Consider the following 22,559-nt stretch of genomic DNA (forward strand, 5'->3'; position numbering starts at 1 on the left):
TGTTATATGTAGTCTGCCAAACTGTCTAGGTATCAGTACAGTTTTTTTCTATGTATATATTTATTTTCCAAGAATGAAATCCTACTGTATTTCTTTGTAGCTTCTTTTCTCATTGACAATATAGCTGAAGAAGTTTCCATGTCATATGGCATGTGTCTACACTGTTGTTTGGGTACCTGCCTATTATCAATAGCTTGGCTATATTATGATTGGCGGGGATTGTGGCTTGTTTATCTCTATCCCTCTTCAGCATCCGGGACAGGATGTTCTTGCAGTCACAGAATGTTAGGAAGCTCAGAGCTCTCTCAGGCATCATCTAATTAATCTTTTCTCTTGCACATAGCATAGTTGAGGCTAAGTCAGTGCACTTTTTAAAAATAAAGCTTTTTTTAAAAAAGAGTCTATGTCTGGCTGGAAGTGCCAGGGTCCACAGCTTAAACAAGACACTGCTCATCTTCCAAAGCCTACCCAGAGAGGCATATACACACAAACTGTAGGATTTATTTCCTTAGGAAGGCGATTGTTTAGAATAAGTCTGATGCTGGCCTACAATATATAGAGCACTTTACAAATGTAGAAAATTACTTGGGGAATCGATAATAGAGGTCAAGTTTACAGGTGTCTGGATCTGGCCTCAGAAGTCAGAGGGCTAAGGATTAGTCTTTTTCTCAGATAAGTTTTTCTACATACTGATTATAGACAAAATATAAAGTAGAAGAAAATGTAAGGAAGAAAGTGAAAGTGGCCCATTTCTACTGCCAGAAATAGCCACTGTTTTATTTTGGTATAATTTTTCCTTTCCTCCCTCCCTTCTCCCTCCTCTTCCATACTGCAAATATGTTCATAATCCTGCATTTTTCATGTAACACTGTATCAAGGATTTTTAAATGTCACTTAAAGAAAAAGACTTTGCTACTTTGATAAGGAAAAATATGGAAAAACATCTAGTTTTAATTTGTATTCCCTTAATATTTTAGGGAAGATTAACATTTGTTTATGTTGACTGTCTATTCATGTTTATCCATAGTAGCTTTTCTATTCTACCTTTCCATAAAATTGGAAATGTTACTAAAGCAAGCCTCTGATTTCAGATGTCCTAAACGATGCTATATTTGATGAAGATCATGATGAGATGGTGATCGTGAAGGACATAGACATGTTTTCCATGTGTGAGCATCACTTGGTTCCATTTGTTGGAAAGGTAAGATACTCTTTGTTGTTTCCCAGCAATTTAAAACATAATGAAAGTTTTTCAATCAGAATAATTATATTAAAAAAATTTAGCTGCCAATTCCTGATATCCCAGGTATTTACAATTATACATATGTGATTATTCTTTATTAACCTGACTAACAACTTGAAACTTAAAAAACAAAAGCAAAGTAGCAGAAGACCTTCAGGGCAAGACTTTCATGTTAAATACCATTGACATAGGTTAAAATAATGAGGTTAAAGTAGCATCTCTTTTTTTTTTTTTTTTTTGTAGCTACTACAGGTTCTGAAAACCTTTACCCTTTTATTTATTTATTGTTAGAATCCCAATCTAGAGATGCCCTTTACTTTAACTTGAATAATGTTTGATCCAAGATATATATGTATGTATGGCATGTCATGAGCAACGATAATTGCAGAACTTCTTGTGCAGAGGTTATGGTATTTGTGGATTTGTTTCTATCCCTTCTATATTAGGAAAAGTGAGTCTAATGCATTAGGTTCCTCAGCACCTCTGAATTTCTTTTGTCAGAAATGTTCAGTCCTAGTCTTATGAAACTTTAGATCTAATCTAGTTTATAGGAAATCCAGAGGCTGAATGGAACAAATCCAGAAGATGGGACACTCTGCTGAACAGCTGGCCTATTCTCTTTTTAGTAGAGAATGTTATGGGTGGGAGCATTATTTTAGAACAAAAGAGACTTAAGAGGTATAACCAAATGCAATGTAAATACAAATGTGTGACTCTCCATTGGATTCCTGTTTAAACAAACCAAAAGTAAAACATTTGAGACAATTGGAGGAATTTAAATCTAAGTTAGTTATTAGATATTGTCTAGGAATGACTTTAACATACCTTTGAGAACATGTGGTTTAGAACAAAGAATTGTCTCATTCCCCTAACCCGCATCATAATTTTATTTAATTTTGACTCTTTATTAATAATCTTTAAACAGAAGACTTACAAGAAGTAGTGTTATGAATACTTATATACACATCAACTAAAGTTAAAGTGTTAACATTTGCTTCATTTTTTTCTTTGTTAAAGTATTGTATCTTTCCACTTTTTTATGGAAATAAAATATAGACAGAAAATGCACAAAACTTAAGGGTGTTCCTTACCACTTCAGAGATCAAGAACTAGAATAGGCTGGCACAGTGGTTCATGCCTGTAATCGCAGCGTTTTGGAAGACCAAGGTAGGTGGATTGCTTGAACCCAGGAGTTCAAGACCAGCCTGGGCAACATGGCAAAACCCCATCTCTACCAAAATAAAAATAAAAGACCCCTGGGCATGGTGGTGCGTGCCTGTACTGCCAGCTACTCGGGAGGCTGAGGTGGGAGGATGGCTTGAGCCCAAGAGGCAGAGGTTGCAGTGAGCCTAGATTGTGCCACTATATCCCAGCCTGGGCAACAGAGCCAGACTGCCAGACCCTGTCAAAAAAACAAAAAAGCAAACAAACAACAACAAAAACCCACAACTAGCATCCTGGAAGCTCACCTCATTTCTCTTCTCTTAATTCCTAATCCATCCTTTGTGCCAGTTTATCAATTTATAACCCTATCCTATCAATTTATAACCCTATGGATTAGTTTTTTTGTTTTTCAACTATATATGATGGAAAGATTCTATGATATGTACTCTATGTGTCTGGCCTCTGTTGTTCTACATTGTCAGATTGATTGAGGTCATTGCCTGTCATTGTAGTTTATTTTCATTTTTATATCTTATTCCATTGTACAAACATACCACAATTTATTCTGCTCTTGATTGACATTTGTATTGTTGCCTCTTTTTTTTTTTTTTTTTTTTTTTTTGCTATTACAAATAATACTGCTATCAATACTTTTTTGGTGTATATATGCATGCATTTTTTTTTTTTTTTTTTTGAGACAGAATCTTGCTCTGTTGCCCAGGCTAGAGTGGAGTGGCGTGATCTCGGCTCGCTGCAAGCTCCACCTCCTGGGTTCATGCCATTTTCTCACCTCAGCCTCCTGAGTAGCTGGGACTACAGGTGCTGGCCACCACACCTGGCTAATTTTGTTTTTGTATTTTTAGTAGAGATGGGGTTTCACTGTGTTGGCCAGGATGGTCTCGATCTCCCGACCTTGTGATCTGCCCACCTCGGCCTCCCAAAGTGCTGGGATTACAGGCGTGAGCCACCGCGCCCAGCATATGCATGCATTTCTATTAGAAATGTACCTAGGAGTGGAATTGCAGGATCATAGGGTATACCCATCTTCAACTTATTAGATGCTCACCTATAGTTTTCCAAAGTGGTTGTACCAGTTTGCACTCTCAATAGTATATGAGATTTCTAGTTGTTTCACATCCTTGCCAACACTTGGTACTTTGTCTTAAGTTTAGTATGCTGTTATGTGTTTAGTAGTATTACTCTTTTTTTGAAAAAAAACTTTTATGGAAAATTTCAAATACATAATAAGACTAACATAACAAAGTTTCATGTTCCCATCAAGTAGCTTCAACAGTTACCAGTACAGGACCAATCTTGTTCAATATAGGTCCACACTGAACTATTTTGAAGCAAATTTCAGGTTATTTCTTCTAGCATTTGTCTCTAAAAGATAAGAAAAAAATGTATTTTTATTTTTGAGACAGCCTTGCTCTGTTGCCCAGGCTGGAGTGCAGTTGCAAAATCTGAGCTCATTGCAACCTGCACCCTCTGGATTCAAATGATTCTCGTGCCTCAGCCTCCAGGGTAGCTGGGATTACAGGTGCGTACCACCACGCCCAGCTAGTTTTTTGTATTTTTAGTAGAGATTGGGTTTCACCATGTTGGCTAGGCTGGTCTTAAACTCCTGACCTCAAATGATCTGCCCACCTTGGCTTCCCAAATTGCTGGGATTACAGACGTGAGCCACTGCACCCAGCCTAGAAGATTAAAAAATTATTTTTAGGAACATAACCCCAGTTTGATGACCATATCCAGTAAGTTAGCAATAACTCCTTCAATATATTAAATAATATAAAGTATGTTACAGAGAGCATAACTTTTTATCACTACTTATTAACATGCATCCCTAAAATACTTACCCATACTAGCCATTAATATGCCTCTCTAAAATATTTTCCTTTTTTTTTTTTTTTTTTTGAGACAGAGTTTCACTATTGTCGCCCAGGCTACAGTGCAGTGGTGCGATCTTGGCTCACTGCAACCTTCGCCTCCCAGTGATTCTCCTGCCTCATCCTCCCGAGTAGCTGGGATTACAGGTGCGCACCACCATGCCCGGTTAATTTTTGTATTTTTAGTAAAAATGAGATTTCACCATGCTGGCCAGGCTGGTCTCAAACTCAGGTGATCCACGTGCCTCGGCCTCCCAAAGTGCTGGGATTACAGGCGTGAGCCACCGTGCCTGGCCCTAAAATATTTTCTTACTTATTCACAGTAGCACTGTCACAAAATTAACAATGATTCTTAAATAGTATCTAATAACTAACTCATATTTACATTTCTCCAGTTGTCTCAGAAGTTTACTCTTGGTTTGTTTAAAAAGGAATCCAACAGAAAGCCACACATTTGTATTTACATTGCATTTGGTTATACCTCTTAAGTCTCTTTTGTTCTAAAATAGTGCTCCTGGCCGGGTGCGGTGGCTCCAGCCTGTAATCCCAGCACTTTGGGAGGCCGAGACGGGTAGATCACGAGGTCAGGAGATCGAGACCATCCGGGCTAACACGGTGAAACCTCGTCTCTACTAACAAATACAAAAAACTAGCCGGGCGGAGTGATGGGCTCCTGTAGTCCCAGCTACTCGGGAGGCTGATGCAGGAGAATGGCGTGAATCCGGGAGGCGGAGCGTGCAGTGAGCTGAGATCCGGACACTGCACTCCAGCCTGGGCGACAGAGCGAGATTCCGTCTAAAAAAAAAAAATAGTACTCCCACCCATAACATTCTCTATTGAAAAGAGAATAGGCCAGCTGTTCAGCAGTGTCCCACCTTCCGGATTCGTTTCCTTCAGCCTCTGGATTTCCTATAAACTAGATTAGATCTAAAGTTTCATAAGACTAGCGCTAAACATTTCTGGTAAAAGTAGTTCATAAGGGCTGGGAACGGTGGCTTATGTCAGTAATCTCAGCACTTTGGGAGGCCAAGGCAGGTGGTGGATGGATCACTTTGAGCTCAGGAGTTTGAGACCAGCCTAGGCAACATAGTGAAACCCTGTCTCTACCAAAAAAAAAAAAACAAAAAAACAAAAAACAAAAAACCACAAACAAACCAAACAAACAAAAAAACAAGCAAAAAGTAGCTAGCATGGTGGCATGCAACTGTGGTCTCAGCTACTCAGGAGGATGAGGTTGGAGAATTGCTTGAACCCAGGAGGTCAAGGCTGCAGTGAGCTGAGATCACACCACTGCACTCCAGCCTGGCAAAAGAGTGAAACCCTGTCTCAAAAAAAAAAAAAAAAGAAAAGTAGTACTTCATAAGGGTGCTGAAGACTTTATGACTTCATATTATGTCCCATCAGGGCCAAGTGAGGTGGCTCATGCCTGTAATCCCAGTGACTTGGGAAGTCAAGGTGGGAGGATAGTTTCAGGTCAATAGTTCAAGACCAGCATGGGCAACATAGTGAGACTCTTGTCTCTACCACAAAAGAATTTTTTTTTTTTTAAATTAACTGGGCATGATGGTGCATATCTATAGTCCTAGCTACTTTTTGGGAGTCTGAGGCAGGAAGATTGATTGAGCTTAGGAGTTTGAGGTTACAGTGAGCTATGATCATGCCACTGTACCCCAACCTGGGTGACAGAACAAGACCTTGTCTCTAAAAAGAAAAGAAGAGAAAACAATCAGAAAACCCAGATATATCACATCAGGAGCCATACCGTATCTGGTAATCCTGCAATTAATAATGAAGGAATCTTTGAAAGGGAATCTATTGGTGAGCAAATTAGACACAGAAAGCCTATGGCTTGTTCAAGAAGATAGAGATAGTGGCTTGTCTGCAGCCAGATCTAAGGCACTGATTCTGTACTCAGCCTGCCACCATTTTATCCTGCTACTTTCTGCTATTACTTCCTCGTTGTTTGTATTTTTGCTACCTTTGTTTAAAAAATATATTATTTAGTGATTTTTTTTTTTTCAAGACAGTTTTGCTCTTGTTGCCCAGGCTGGAGTGCAATGGTGTGATCTTGGCTCACTGCAACCCTTGCCTCCTGGGTTCAGGCAATTCTCCTGCTTCAGCCTCCCAAATAACTGGGATTACAGGCACCCACCACCACACCTGACTAATTTTTGTATTTTTAGTAGAGATGGGGTCTCACCATGTTGGCCAGGCTACTTTTGAACTCCTGACCTCAGGCAATTCACCTGCCTTGGCCTCCCAAAGTGTTGGGATTACAGGCGTGAGCCACCGCTCCTGGCCTATTTAGTGATTTTGTGAAATGGACATTTAAATGACCTAGGATTTTAAGACCAAAAATAGTATAAACAATAAACAAATTCTATGTCTGCATAGAAATGTAAAAATTTCAGACAGCATAGGAGACGTTGGTTCATGGGAAAGTTTTAACTCTCTAATTTTTCTTTGAAATACCCAATGTTTAGGTGCTATTTTACTTTTTTCCTCCTGCCAACCAGGAAGGCAATGAGGTGGACTTCTCAAATTCCTCAAGCATAGTGCTAATGGATGGGGAAAAAATCACTAAGTACTACTAGATCAGTTATGTAAATAGTAAGTGAACAATGAAACTGTTGGCAAACCATGATGCTGTTGAGTCTCTAATTTTATATTTGGTTAATTGCCTACAAGTGACCATTTACTCTATTAGTCTTTTCAGGAAAGTAATGTTTTTCGTACATAGTATTTGGCTCAAAAAGAGGTAACTTTTATATTTGGTATTAATTGGTGCCATTTAAGATGACAGAAATGGCCTGGCTGTATAGTGGGTTCTATCAAACTTGGTTCTTAGGGTACAGGTTCTTGCCAAGCCATGGTGGTAGCAGTGCCCTTTTTCTCCTGTTAGGAAGATGGGGCCAGGCACGGTGGCTCACGCCTATAATCCCAACACTTTGGGATTCCGAGGTGGGTGGATCAGGAGGTCAGGAGATCGAGACCATCCTGGCTAACACGGTGAAACTCCCCCTCTACTAAAAATGCAAAAAATTAGCTGGGCATGGTGGCGGGCGCCTGTAGTCCCACCTACTCGGGAGGCTGAGGCAGGAGAATGGCGTGAACCCGGGAGGCGGAGCTTGCAGTGAGCCGAGATCGGGCCACTGTACTCCAGCCTGGGGGACAGAGCGAGAGTCCGTCTCTAAAAAAAAAAAAAAAAAGGAGGATGGTGCTCTCTAGCAGCTTAGAAACCAGGAAGCCAAGCACAAAAGGGCATGGAGACCTTCTGTGCTGCAGGGCTTTGCGGTGGAATCTTAAGACTGCTGTGATGTGTGGAATGGCAATACTTATGCTTACAGTTTTTGCCATTTAAAGGAGGCTTTCCTGTATACATTTTAATGTTGCTATGAGATCATTTCCCTTTTCTTGAGAATGTTTCTCCTCCATAAAGAAACTTTCAGATTTGTGTCAAGAGTTCAGCTTCACAGGTAAGTGTCAGGGCTGTGCAGTTGACTCCTGAACAACATGAATTTGAACTGCATGGGTCCATTAGACATGGCTTTTTTTTTCAACCAAACAGTGATCAAAAATTGTACAGTATTTGCAGGATACAAAACCTGTATAGATGGAGAGATGACTTTTCATATATGCAAGTTCTGCAGGGCCAACTGAGGGACTTGAGTGTGTAGGATTTGGGTACACACGGGGGTCCTGGAAGCAATCTCCTGCGTTTATCGACGGACAACTGTACTTCAAGTTTGTTATTTGATTAATAGACTCATACTTACACATTTTTCTTTTACTGCATTTATGTAATTTTAAAAATACATATATAAATGTTTCATTTTCTAAGTCTTAACAGTTCCAGATGTTTTCAAGGTAATACATTGTTGTGATAAATTACATATAAGTATGCTATATTCTTTTTGTATTTCCTTATTCTGTCACAAAGAAGGCACTGTATTTCACTCAGCTCATGATTTCCATCTCTTCTCTGAAGGTCCATATTGGTTATCTTCCTAACAAGCAAGTCCTTGGCCTCAGCAAACTTGCAAGGTAAGTGTGACTGTGCAATGAATAAGAATACAGGTTTATAGGACCTGCCCTTGTCTGCTGAGAATCTATCTCATCAGGCTTTCTGTCTTTACCTGTATGGATCTAACTTGGAAGTCACATTGCAACTTAAAGTTTATAGTTGCAGAGGCACAGACTCGGAGGGCCTGAAACACAGATGGCCCTTTCTTCTCGTCCGCTATTGCCTGCTCCCTCTTCCACTTCCCACCCTTTCTTCCACAGATACATACATCCTGGAAGTCTCAGTTCACCTCTTTCTCTGCAGAGCCTTCTCTGACTGGAGAGGTCCTGAACTTACCTTCAGTCTAGCACCATCCTTTAAGGGGGGTTTAGCTAACAGTGAGAGGTTGGGGGAGAAGCTGGGCAGGGGTCTAGCTACAGTGCCCTGCTGTCAGACTTGTTGTCAGGCTTGAGGACTCTTCTATCCTTGTCAAGGGGAGTGCTCAACTTCTTCCCTTTCATACAACACTGCTTTCAGACTTGTAATGAAACTTCCCTGTGGGATCCCCAGCCTCAACCCTGCCTTGCTCTGCACTGGATGCCTCCAGGCATATTTCAGGGGTCCTACAGGCCAGTCCGTTCACGTCTAGATACTTTGTTTCTGCAAACACAAGACTGCCTGCCTTGACTTTGCGCAGCTTTGTTCTTATACAGTGTTCACTCTCCCCGCTGTCATTTCTCTCTTTCCTGGTACAATCTTTTCTGTTCCTTATCCTGTGGGTTCATGCCTTAAAAAATTCCCTTACTGCCTTTTTTATTTGGGTTTTAGGAGAAGTGATGTACATATACATTCATCTGTGTTTAACTGGAAGTCAACATGGGGGTTTGTGTTCAGATATCTTGATAGGCCCCAGCCACCAATATTTTATTGCCCTTAAATATCCTTGTTACTTCTTTGTATAAAGTTACTGAATTTTGGGTGATGGAGGAAATACTGGGAGGTGTGTCTGTGTGTGTAGAGAGAAAGAGAGAATGAGTGAAGAATAAGCTGAAGGGTGGGGTAAAGTGTTCCTACTCTTTTTTTCAAAAACAATCAAGCTAAGTTTGAATAACTTGAGGTTATAGTGACCATATCATAATTGAAATAAATGAGTCTCAGCTGGGTGCCGTCTTTCACGCCTGTAATTCCGGCACTTTGGGAGGCCAAGGTGGGCAGATCACTTGAGGTCAGGAGTTTGAGACCAGCCTCACCAACATAGTGAAACCCCATCTCTACTAAAAATACAAAAATTAGCTGGGCGTGGTGGTGCACACGTGTAATCCCAGCTACTCGGGAGGCTGAGACAGGAGAATTGCTTGAACCTGGGAGGCGGAGGTTGCAGTGAGCCGAGATTGCGCCACTGCACTCCAGCCTGGGCGATGGAGTGAGACCCTATCTCAGAAAAATAAAAATAAAAGAAGAGGAATAAATGAGTCTCTGTGACCAGCTGACTGTGCTGTGGCTCTGATGTGTTCCTGTTTCTTTATGCAGGCCCTGGGATTTAACAGTTGTGAAATGGTGGTCCTGATATTTCTCAATTCTGTGCTGGAATCTGTAAAAACTACTCTAGCAATCTGACACCTACCCTCTACAGTTGTTCCTTTTACTTTGTTTTCATTTTCACTTTCTCATTCATTTCCTTTGGGGATCGATAAGAAAGTGGGTAGAAGAGACAAATTTAACTTCCTCAGTTTCTGACCTCATTCTTGCTCAGCTATTTTGCTATTAGACAGGGCTGCTTGGCACCATGAAAGGATATTATATCACAGCTGTAATTGCTTCACTGGAATAAGGCTCTTAGCACAAATCCAGAAACATTCTGGCTGCTTGCATGTAATCCGTCCCTGGTGGCAGTGCTGAAAAGTTGCTGAGAAAAAGTGTATTGGTAGTGACTGGGAGTAATTAGTCTTACCATACTTTTTATTAACAACTCCCTTCCCAGTAACTTACTCTCAACTAATAATGTATTAAACCAATTTCATGTCAACTGTGAGTAAAAGTATCTTTACTAAAATTGGTTATTCTTACCATTTTATAAATACAGTCTAAGTAAAATCAGCATGCTTACTGTGCAAACATAGCTGTAGGCCCAGTCCCCTGGGGCCCGCCCTCCCTGTCAGCAAGATTGCCAACCTTATACCTTGCCCATATAGAAATTCCGGCACTGCTGATGCCTATAACAGACTGTCCATATGTGAAAGGTGTAATGGATAGTTTCATAGTGTAAAAAAGCTTGGCAGATCACATTAGGCCTTGGTCTTGATGTAACAGCCTTCTCTAAAAAACCACCTGTTGATCATGATTAACACTTTATGGGAAACAGACTGAAGGGTGATTTACTGAGATCATACAATAAATGGCAACCTGGTGGTAGAAGGAAATAATCTTAGTTATTTCCTTTCCAAGTAGGAGGAAAAGATCTCAAATAATTAAGCTTTTATGAAGCAATACAAAGGAGTTGATTATTAGCATGGGAATTTGTCCTTAGACTAATGGGATTAAAATTTAAGAGTAAAATGGAACACTAAGCCAAAGAACCAAGTGTATGTTGCTTTCAGATATTTTGCAAAAAATTTGAATAAAGAGTCTATTAAACAGAAAAGAAGATTAAGATTTTATCCAACTGCTTATTCTTTTTAAGAAGTAAGAAGTAAGAATATTTAGGGAATGAAGAGGAATAAAAGCTGAATGTCTTAGCAAAACTTCACTGCTCATTTTAATCTTGTATGTGAAGTTTGTTATATGCTTGCCTTTAAATGAATGACCTTTCAGTGCCAGTGAAGTCAAATATCAAGCAGTAAAGCCTTAAGTAACAAGAAAATGCCAGAAGTGAGTTGATCTGGCTCAACTCTAGTAGAATTCTAGAATAAACTTAGTTTGAATAGAACTTTCTTTTGTTGCTGAAGTCATTGAACATGTATTCATTTTCTTCCCTTAGAAATAACTGAGCCTCGGCTGGGCGAGGTGGCTCATGCCGGTAATCCCAGCACTTTGGGAGGCCGAGGTGGGCGGATCACTTGAGGTCAAGAGTTTGAGACCAGCCTGGCCAACATGGTGAAACCCTGTCTCTACTAAAAATACCAAAATTAGCAGGGCATGATATCATGCGCCTGTAATCCCAGCTACTTGGGAGGCTGAGATGGGAGAATCGCTTGAGCCTGGGAGGCGGAGGTTGCAGTGAGCTAAGATTTTACCACTGCACTCCAGTCTCGTGACAGAGCAACACTCTGTGTCACCAAAAATAAATAAATAAATAAATAAATGTACGAAATCTTGAATTTAGAGTTGTAGTACCTCCAGTAGCCATGGCTGACCTGTTGGTGGGCACTGTGCCAGCTACTGTGGAGGCGAAAGAAGCAGGACATGGCAGCCATCCTCAAGGAGAGTGCACAGGGCAAGACTGCAGGTGCCATGGAAATGCCTACTGTAGCTCCAGGTTCAGAGGAGCCACGATGGCTGTGGTCTGGCAGGTGAATAGACCTAGAGGTGGAGGGATGAGCAGAATTCTAAATGGGGGAGAAGTTTCTCTAGGTATAGTTAATGCATGAGCAGAGACCAGTCAGAGGGTAGGAGCAAGGCCTGTTCCAGTGGATGGGAACCAGATTGACTGATGGAAGTAAGAGGTAGACAAGGGGGAAAGGTGAGGTGGGTATTAGATTACAGAGGGAGCAGTCTTTTTTTTTTTTTTTTCTGTTTTGATTATAAAAACAACATAGCATTTAAATACAAATGAGTGAATAAAGTAAAAACATTTTATTACCTATTTTCATTTCCCAGAGTTAGAACTAGAGATTTCTTTCATGATCCTTCTGGAAAAAATTTATGCAAACACAAACATAAGATCATATCTTATATTCTGTACTACAACTTGTTTCTTTACATTTAATTTTAATTTTTTTTTTTTGAGATGGAGTCTCTGTCTGTCGGCTAGGCTCGAGTGCAGTGGTGTGATCTCGGCTCACTGCAACCTCTGCCTCCTGAGTTCAAGTGATTCTCCTGCCTCAGCCTCCCCAGTAGCTGGGATTACTGACGTGCACCACCATGCCTGGCTAATTTTTGTATTTTCAGTAGAGACAGGGTTTTGCCATGTTGGCCAGGCTGGCCTCGAACTCCTGGCCTCAAGTGATCAGCCCACCTCGGCCTCCCAGAGTGCTGAGATTACAGGCATGAATTACTGCACCCAGCCAGGTTTTTTTTTTTTTTTTTTTTTGAGACAGGGTCTTTTTCTTTTGCCCAGGCTGGAGTGCAGTGGCACTATCTGGGCTCACTGCAGCCTCCACATCCTGGATTCAAGCAATTCTCCTGCGTCGGCCTCCTGAGTAGCTGGGATTACAGGCATGTGCCACCACGCCTGGCTAATTTTTGTATTTTCAGTAGAGATGGGGTTTCAATATGTTGGCAAGACTGGTCTTGAACTCCTAACCTCTGGTGATCTGCTCACCCCAGCCTCCCAAAGTGCCAGGATTACAGGAGTGAGCCACTGCGCCCGGCCCTGGCCAACTTTTTAAAAATTTAAAATACCTCAAAGTTCCTTGGACATCTTTTAGTCCAAAAAGTCCAAGTTTCTTTTCATAGCTATCTAATATTTCTTTGATTAATATAATTCATTTAACCAGTGTTTGTTATAGATAAGTACAGTTTGCAGTTTGAGACTTGCCAAAAAGTAAAAAAGAGCCCTGGTGAACAAATTTTATTATCTTTGTGTGCTTTGAATCTATCTGAAGTCTAAATTACTAGTATGGAACTTGATGGGTTAAGGGTAGCCGAATTTTTGATATGATGAAATTGCTCTCCAAAGAGACCATGCCAGTTTATACTCTAATAAACTGATAAAGTGTGGTGTATGTTTCTCCACACTTTGGCCAACACTAAGTTTCATCACACTTTTAAATCTTTGCCAAACTGATAAGTAAAACATAGTATCTATTTTAGTTTGCATTTCCTTAATAGAGCAAGGTTGAATCTATTCAGACACTTCCTGTTCTTAGCTCCAGTGTTAATTTTTCCACTGAATTACCTGTCTTTTTATTCTTGGTTTGGACAAGCTCTGAATGTTAAAGCAGTCAGGTCAGGTGCTACAGACAATGCTTGCCAGCTCGTCATTTGTCTTTTGATTTTGCTTTCTAGTATCGTATTTCCATAAAGAAGTTTAAAACTTTTCTGTAGTCACAAACTTTTTTTTTTTTTTTTGGTACTTGTATGGCTGCATTATTATATTTAAATCTTTGCTCCATCTGGAATGTATTTTGGGGTGAGGAGTGAGGCAGAACCCATCCACTGCTGTGTGTGCTCACTGCCCGGCGGCCGCAGCACCCCCACTTCCTTCCTTCCTGCCCTTCCTGCTGTGGGTCTTTGCTGGGCCTTTCTTATCTTCCTCCTGGAGGGAGTGTTAAGCTCCTGCCTCCTCCCTGCCTCTCATCTCTGAGGGTCCTTCAGTCCGCCCTCATGAGCTGCGGGGGTGTTCTTTCTGAAGTGTGGATTGGATCATGCTGCTCCTTTGGTGGCTCGCCACAGCTTTTCAGATAAAGTTTAAACTCCTTATTTAGAATAATTTAGAAAAACCCCAAAGAATAGAAATCACAAGTCTACAAGTTGAAAATCTTGTATTATAGGTTGCTGGAGAGTCTGATATCTAGGAAGGAGAGGATATGTAACTAAAAATATGCTTTATAAATCTTTACATCTTGATGAGTAAGTTTTTTAAAAAGATGGGGAGAGAAAGGAATGGACCAGGAGTTTGAAAGCCTGCATACGTTAGTAACCATTAGAAGAGATCAAATTAATGTTTTGGGGGAAAGTCAGTTTTATAAGTATTTTTTCATGCTTTCAAGTAACCACTAATTTTGCATGTGTATAAATAATTCAAGAGCATGGAAAAACCTGTGAAGTGTCAATTAATTTGATGAAGCTGCCTATTCTTGATAACGAAGCTTGGTAAGCATAGCGTTAAAAGAATGATAGGCAAATCTCACTGATGAATGTAGTTGTAAGAATCCCACAATGTCAGGTTAGTATAGAAGTACTGTTTTCAACATTACCCAGGGATGTTTAGTCCAAGAATGTAAGAATGGTTTAGATTAAAATTGACAACTACCGATGCTGAGTGTGGTGAACTAGATTGTAATAATGTCCCTCTTGGTACAGCATATCAAGATATGTACATATGTACATTTTATAGTTTGGGGGAAGCATGAGGCAATTCTAGTGATAATCCACTGGAATTAGCACTAAAGCCAAAGTCTGGATTCTGTCCTCCCTATTCTCATCCCAGATCGAGGATGATACTTACCTATTAGCATTATTCTAGGAAGAGCAGGAAAAAGACAAAAAAACTAATAGACACATTCATGAAGTTTGGGATCAGAATTTGTACTGTCTGTGTGGCCTTCAAAAAATCAAATGGAATAATTTAGTTTCAAACGACCCCATAAGGCTGGGCGCAGTGGATCATGCCTATAATCCCAGCACTTTGGGAGGCTGAGGCAGGTGGATCACTTGAGGTCAGGAGTTCGAGACCAGCCTGACCAGCATAGTGAAACCCCATCTCTACTAAAAATGCAAAAATTAGCTGGGCGTGGTGGCACACGCCTGTAGTCCCAGCTACTCGGGAGGCTGAGGCAGAATTGCTTGAACCCGGTAGGTGGAGGTTGCAGTGAGCCGAGATCACACTGTTGCACTCCAGCCTGGGCAACAGCAAAAACTGTGTCTCAAAAATAAATGAATAAATAAATAAATAAATAAAACGACTCCATAGAGGTATCCTTGTAGGCAGCTAGTAGAAACTAGTACATGTTCTCTGATGCACTTTTATCCAGGCTTCAAAGGATACCCAAAGATGAAGTTCCAAGAAGCGTAAACAAGCCATGAGTCGAGTCAGACAAACACGATGGAAGAGAGCAGATAGCAGAGTTATCAGAGATAGGATATAAAACAAGTACAGTAAGTCCTCACTTGACGTCGTCGATGGGTTCTTGGAGACTGCAACTTGAAGTGAAATGACTTAGGCAAATTGGCATATAGCAGTCCTGGAATAATGTTGTTTCATTCAATGTCATTTCATTATGATTGAGAAAAAAAAAATCCTAGCTGGGACCCACTGTCTGTGTGGAGTTTTCATGTTTTCTCCCACATCTGTGGGTTTTCTCCAGGTGCTTCAGTTTCCTCCCACATCCCAAAGATGCACACGTTAGGTGATTTGGTGTATCTGTGTGGTCCCAGGCTGAGTGAGAGTGGGTGGATGTGTGTGTCCTGCAATGGGATGGCGTCCTGTCCAGGGTCAGTTCCTGCCTTGCACCCTGAACTGCTAGGAGAAGCTCCAGCCACTTGAGACCTTGAACTGGAATAATTGGGGAAATCAATATCTTTTCATTAATCTTTCTTAAATGTATGTATCACTCACATTTATTTTAGTGTTTAATATTAGAAGTGTTTTTGTGTTTATTTAGAAGTTTGTTGACGTTTTTGTGACCAGAAATATGCTGTAGGAGCTTAACTCTTATTATATCAATTAGTCTAGGGTAAAATTGGTTTTGTTCTCAGTGTTTTAGTAAAGTCATAGATTCCAAGAACCTGTTGACTTTAAGCAGGGATTTACTATGTATTAAAAAATAGGCCGGGCACAGTGGCTCATGCCTGTAATCTCAGCACTTTGGGAAGCCGAGGCGGGCAGATCACCTGAGGTCAGTAGTTCAAGACCAGCCTGGCCAAAATGGTGAAACCCCATCTCTACTAAAAATACAAAAATTAGCCAAGTGTGGTGGTGGGCACCTGTCCCACTACTCAGCTACTCAGGAGGCTGCTCCCGGCTACTCAGGAGGCTGAGGCAGGAGAACCGCTTGAACCCAGGAGGAGGAGGTTGCAGTGAGCCAAGATCGTGCCAGTGCACTCCAGCCTAGACGACAAGAGCAAGACACTGTCTCAAAAAAAAGGAAAATTTATCACTTGACAGATTGTGCTATAAGCTAAGATCAGGAGGCTTTTATTTCTTGCGGGTTAATCATACTAAATGCTTAGATAAACCTGTCTTATGAAGAGGTGTCTGAAGAAGTCTAATCAGTTCTAATCTGCCCCCCAATAGGTTTAGTTGATATAGTAGTTGACCATGGTGTGCTATTAATTAACAAAGTCTTTTTATTTTTAACTTGAATTTTAAGCTCTGATAAAACAATATGATTAATCAGAGCACTTGAGACATGATCTAAAATTGATGATTTGGAGCTTTAAAATTTTGTTACTCATCTCTGTGTTTTTCCTAAGTGAATGTCACACTTGGAGACTCATTAATTCTCTTTCTGGGGACCTCAGGAAGCACCACTCTGTAGTGGTTGGTGGTCTTCTGTATTAGTCAGGGTTCCCTAGAGGGACAGAACTAATAGGATATATATATATATATCAAGGGGAGTTTATTATATATTAACTTACATGATCACAGGGTCCCACAATAGGCTGTCTGCAAGCTTGAGGAGCAAGGAGAGCCAGTCCAAGTGTCAAAACTGAAGAACTTGGAGTCCGATGTTTGAAGGCAGGAAGCATCCAGCGCTGGAAAAAGATGTAGGCTGGGAGGCTAGGCCACTCTTGCCTTTTCATGTATTTCTGCCTGCTTTATATTCGCTGGCAGCTGATTAGATTGTGTCCACCCAGATTGAGGGTGGGTCTGCCTTTCCCAGCCCACTGACTCAAATGTTAATCTCCTTTGGCAACACCCTCACAGACATACCCAGGACAATACTTTGTATCCTTCCATCCAATCAGGTTGACTTTAGACTACATCTCCCTGCGGTACTTGTATCTTTCTGTCATCTTCCCATAAGCTTTATCCCTTCCTGCAGCCCACTGTTGCTTCAACAGTGTCCTTTTTGTTTTATGAGGAAGCCTTATCAATTTTGCTTCAAATGATTTATGATTAACTAAAGCAATTCTTTCTGTTCTAGGATTGTAGAAATCTATAGTAGAAGACTACAAGGTAAGCTTTAAAAATCTTTATTAACAGAAAACATTTTACTTTTTCTTTTCTTTTTCTTTTCTTTTTTTTTTTTTTTGAGACAAAGTCTTTATCACCCAGGTTGGAGTGCAGAGGTGCAATCTTAGCTCACTGCAGCCTCAGCCTCCTAAGTAGCTGGGATTACAAGAGTGCACCACCATGCCTGGCTAATTTTTGTATTTCTAGTATAGACGGGGTTTCACGATATTGGTCAGGCTGGTCTCGAATTTCCAACCTCAGGTGATCCACCCACCTCAGCCTCCCAAAGTGCTAGGATTACAGGAGTGAGCCACTGTGCCTGGCTACAGAAAACATTTTTCCTATACAAGAAGTATTTTTTGTTTTATTACAAGTGTAGTAAGTATGACTTATAAAAATGTAAAACCTCATAGGACTATAAAAAATCTACTGTTTCAAGCCTCCAGAAGAAATCACTGTTGTATTTGCACATTCCTTCACATTTTCATGCATATACCTACATTTTCAAATCAATTTATTTGGATTATGTTTAAACAAAAATGGGCTCATTTTATATATAATCAGCCTTGCTTTTTGCCCTGCTTTTTTTCATTTAACAAATCTTAAACAATTTTACCACATCCATGTAAGTATCATTCATTCTGGTGGCTGTCTAGAATTCTGTATATGCTATGGCTTGTCATAACCTATACCCGCTCTGATAGACATTGGGGGGTTTCATCAGTTTTCAAATAGATGCAGTGCTGCAATGGATACTCTTGTATGAATTAAAAGACAAGTCATTTTATTCAGGACAGGAACTATATTATTTAGGTTAAATTGTTGGTTTTCAACATTGCTCTAAGTACAGCTCAATAATCGGACTGCAGCCCCTTTGTTAACCCTGTTGCAAGCTATTTATTTGCTGCACTACTTTACCTCCATGGAGGTGCTTGGTAACCAGTACTGTGTTGTTCTTACTGCACAGGTTTGAGATAATTACTATTCTAATTCCTTCCCCTAGTGATGCTGGAGGGCTTCAGGGGGTTCTGAGATCTCTTTAGCCCTGTATTTCAGGTGAGGGAGTTGAATCCGGGCCTCTCTGTGGCCCAGTCAGCAGACAAAGCAGACTGGTAAAAGCTGGTGTGTCTTGGCTCTTAAATCTCACAGAAGTCTGCTTTCTAAGATTTCAAATGTTCTAGAGACAGAAAAAGCTTCCAGCTGTTTGTATCAGACTCTCAAACTGAGCTCCTTGTCACATCCACAGTTCAGGAGCGCCTTACGAAACAAATTGCTGTAGCAATCACGGAAGCCTTGCGGCCTGCTGGAGTCGGGGTAGTGGTTGAAGCAACGTAAGTCTGCATCTGCCTTTAGTAACATCATAATGGTGCACTAGAAGTGATCTTGCTATTTAATGCTTCTCATATTTTGTAGCACCAGGTGATGCCACACAACTGACATAACTGTAGATATCCATCCCTGAGCCTAAAACTCTTTTACCACTTTCATTTACTGTGTTACTGATATAGGAACAGAGTACGGAAGAAATATTTTTCTGAGGGTAGGATGGGGCTTGTGGAGGCATAGGGAGTTATAAGCACAGGTGTAGAGATTTACGCAATGAATAGCCCTTTTTTTTTTTTTTTGAGATGGAGTCTTGCTCTGTTGTCCAGGCTGGAGTGCAGTGGCGTGATCTCGGCTCACTGCAACCTCCACCTCCTGGGTTCAAATGATTCTCCTGCCTCAGCCTCCTGTGTAGCTGGGACCATGGGTGCGTGTCACCACGCCTGGCTAATTTTTGTATATTTAGTAGAGATGGGATTTCACCATGTCGGCCAGGCTGGTCTCGAACTCCTGACCTCGTGATCCACCCACCACGGCCTCCCAAAGTGCTAGGATTATAGGCAAGAGCCACTGCGCCCAGCTCAGTTGCCATTTTTTTTTAAATGTTCAAGACAGGGTTATGCTCTGTCACCCAGGCTGGAATGCAGTGGCACAATCTCGGCTCACTGCAATCTCTGCCTCCCAGGTTCAAGCAATTCTCCTGCCTCAGCCTCCCAAATAGCTGGAATTACGGGTACCCACCACCACACCCAATTAATTTTTGTGTTTTTAGTGGAGATGGAATTTCACCATGTTGACCAGGCTGGGAATCTCAAACTCCTGACCTCAGGTGATCTGTCCGCCTCAGCCTCCCAAAATACTGAGATTACAGGCGTGAGCTACTGCGCCCAGCCCCAGTAGCCATTTTTATGTCTTCTCTTGATTTCTTCTTTAGCTCTCTGTTGCTCCAAGCCGAGTTTTTCTAATATTTTGTCACACATTTAAAAAATAAAGCCAAGAATTGGTACATTTCTTTAAGTTAGGATGAGTTAAGAGAATTGCAGCCATTGTGTGGACAGAGTTCATATGTGTTCTGTGACATGGTGTGAACTCTGTTCTATGTCTGGTATCTAATGTCACCAGGTTGCTCAGACAGGATCCCTGGTCACCATTACCTGAATTCTGCCTGGTAACACCAGTATACCTGAGCATTTATCTCAACACCTAGGCTTGCATAGTGCTGTCTTGGTCCTAAAGGCAGAGCAAGTGAGAATTCTGACCTTCTTTTGATCTAGAAGTTAAGTATCTTTGTATGCCTCTTATATTTCTTTCACCCCAGAAGAAAATTCCATTTTTTCCCTTTTTGGATGCTTTAAGGATCAACTACTGATAAGAATAAAAGTTGCAAGACAACTTGAAGAAAAAAAAAATTAGGTTGCTGCAAAGATAATTGCAGTTTTTGCCATTACTTTCAATGGCAAGAACCACAGTTACTTTTGCACGAACCTAATAGATAATATTTGTGTAAGAAGGGATATTTTGATATACTTGGTAACTGAACTGAGATTTAATCTTTAGGCCTGCTTTTAAAAACCAAACCAGCAGCTGTCTACTCCTTTAAACAACCTGTGTTGCCTTATTTTGTAGACACATGTGTATGGTAATGCGAGGTGTACAGAAAATGAACAGCAAAACTGTGACCAGCACGATGTTGGGTGTGTTCCGGGAGGATCCAAAGACTCGGGAAGAGTTCCTGACTCTGATTAGGAGCTGAGCTTCAGTGTGCGTGCGTGGGGGTTGCCGATTGTACTGCCGGTAGCATTGTCTGTCTGTCTGGTCTTGTTTGTACATTCCATTTTCAATTGTTACACATGTGAACTTTTTCCTTGTCACTAATTATATTTAAAATTATTTCTAGAAAATTAAATAAATATAATAAAGGGTTGAGCCCTCTACTTTCTTCTTGCCACCTTTTTGTGGCAATATTAAAGTGAACTGCTAATAGTGTAAGTATGTGCGCAAAACTACTGCCAGATAACCAGAGGGGCCTGGGAAGGGAGAAGAATTCGTGTATTTTGTTCAAATAGTTTAGTAATTTGACTCATAAGCATAGGAGCATTGGGAATGGGAGGGAACTGTGCCCAGTATACTGTTTTTTTTTTTTTTCTTCCTCCAATAAAAATGGTATAGTGCTGAAAGTGCTAAAATATTTAATGCGGTATTGCTCTGTGAATTCAAGTTCAACAGACTCCACTTTGGTCATGTTTATTAAACCACCAGTGACATTTAAAAATATATTTTTAGCAGTTGTAATGTTAGTCACCAAGGGAAGGTGGTGGAATGTCTATGTTTTTGATTTTACTGTGAGTTAAAAAGGCACATTTCTACCTTCTATTGTTTTTAAATGCAAGAATAGGGAATTAGTTCCTGGTGTTGTTTACGAGTATATTCTCATGTCAACATACAGGGATTTAGATATTTAACTCTCTGTGCCTTGATGAGAATATCATTTAGAGTGTAGATACTTTTGCCTTTTTTAAAAAGCCATTATTTTATAAGACTTGGTACACACACTGCAAATAACTAGTCATCTCAGTTTTAACTTTATAGGTTTATTGGGAGTTTCCTTTGTGTGTTCCATGTAGATGCCTCAAAATGTTTCTTCTTCTTTTTTTTTAATCTTATAAGATATTTTTCTAAGTATTTCCAGAAACATTTGAGAGTGACCATCATTTTCAGGTCTGCAAAACCATAGCTTCCACGTACCTGAAAGAGCACAGAATGAACTGATGGTGGAAGACATTATGAGCTGTGTCCAGTGTTCTAACTAGAGGTTATCATACCAACGGTCTGTGAAAATGCACTGGAAACTTCTGGTCCCGGTTTCCTTTGTGGTCTACGTGGGTCCTGTCCTCAATGTAACTCCGTATAGGTGGTATAGGTATTTTAATCCTGGAAGCTGTTGCCTTATTAATGATTATCTTAGAATTTCCTCCATTGGGGCAGTGTGGGCCAAATTAAAACAAACAAAACCACAACTCCTCCACAGAAACACAAACACAGTTATTCTATGAAGTTTATTATTTGGTTGACATAGTGCTCTTCAAATTCATCCCATTACCCTAAAAGTAATTAACTTTGATGCTTGCTTTAACTTTAGTCCCATCTCTGCCACTTTGATGCTATTTGGGTTATGATGGGGCAAGATGGCAGAGGTATTGGGTTTTTTTGTTTTTTTGTTTTTTTCCATTCCTCTCTACTTCTGTCTGTTTCCTAGCTTTTTCTTTCTGGAGTTTAACTACATTGATGGTTGGCTTGAGTTCCTTTTTAAATCTAACCCAGTATAAACATTAGCCTGCTTAATATGTAGACATTCATAGGTAGAATTCTAAGCACTCATGTTTGGTATTTTAAAGTAAAAACAAGGCCGGGCGCGGTGGCTCAAGCCTGTAATCCCAGCACTTTGGGAGGCTGAGACGGGCGGATCACGAGGTCAGGAGATCGAGACCATCCTGGCTAACACGGTGAAACCCCGTCTCTACTAAAAATACAAAAACTAGCCGGGCGAGGTGGCGGGCGCCTGTAGTCCCAGCTACTCGGGAGGCTGAGGCAGGAGAATGGCGTAAACCCGGGAGGCGGAGCTTGCAGTGAGCTGAGATCCAGCCACTGCACTCCAGTCTGGGCGACAGAGCGAGACTCCTCCTCAAAAAAAAATAAAAAAATAAAAAAAATAAAGTAAAAACAAATGTGACTTCGAGGACCAAAGAAATTGATAGCTATACATTTATCTTTATGAGGTCATTTATATTCCTTTTTAATGACTTTAAATGTTCTAACATTTCCTAGAAGTGTTCTTATAAAGGTCTAATGTATCCACAGACTGTTGTCTTATTAGTAAATGTGAAGTAATGACTTTGTCTGTTTTACTCTAGTCTCTAGTACTTCAAAATTACCTTTTCA

The 22,559-nt window shown here is 40.6% G+C and overlaps 1 protein-coding gene and 1 pseudogene across 2 annotated transcripts in view; one reads left to right on the forward strand and one right to left on the reverse strand.

The window, feature by feature from the left end:
- GCH1 (GTP cyclohydrolase 1) overlaps positions 1–22,014 on the forward strand; it is a 51,968-nt gene extending 29,954 nt beyond the window's left edge. Inside the window, exons 2-6 of one of the 2 annotated variants that reach the window (XM_033187978.1) lie at positions 1,092–1,201; positions 8,285–8,340; positions 17,269–17,300; positions 18,544–18,628; positions 20,518–22,014. In XM_033187978.1, the coding sequence (XP_033043869.1) occupies positions 1,092–1,201; positions 8,285–8,340; positions 17,269–17,300; positions 18,544–18,628; positions 20,518–20,593 (359 nt within the window). In that variant the 3' untranslated portion in view covers positions 20,594–22,014. Of the gene's footprint in view, positions 1–1,091; positions 1,202–8,284; positions 8,341–17,268; positions 17,301–18,543; positions 18,629–20,246 lie in introns of both variants that reach the window. The other variant, XM_033187977.1, reaches the window with a different exon arrangement.
- Positions 8,713–8,827, reverse strand: LOC117071913 (annotated as a pseudogene).
- Positions 22,015–22,559: the final 545 nt, after the last annotated feature.

Source organism: Trachypithecus francoisi, unplaced genomic scaffold, assembly GCF_009764315.1.
Source record: "Trachypithecus francoisi isolate TF-2019V2 unplaced genomic scaffold, Tfra_2.0 Lachesis_group3, whole genome shotgun sequence".
In the NCBI taxonomy this organism is placed as follows: Eukaryota; Metazoa; Chordata; class Mammalia; order Primates; family Cercopithecidae; genus Trachypithecus; species Trachypithecus francoisi.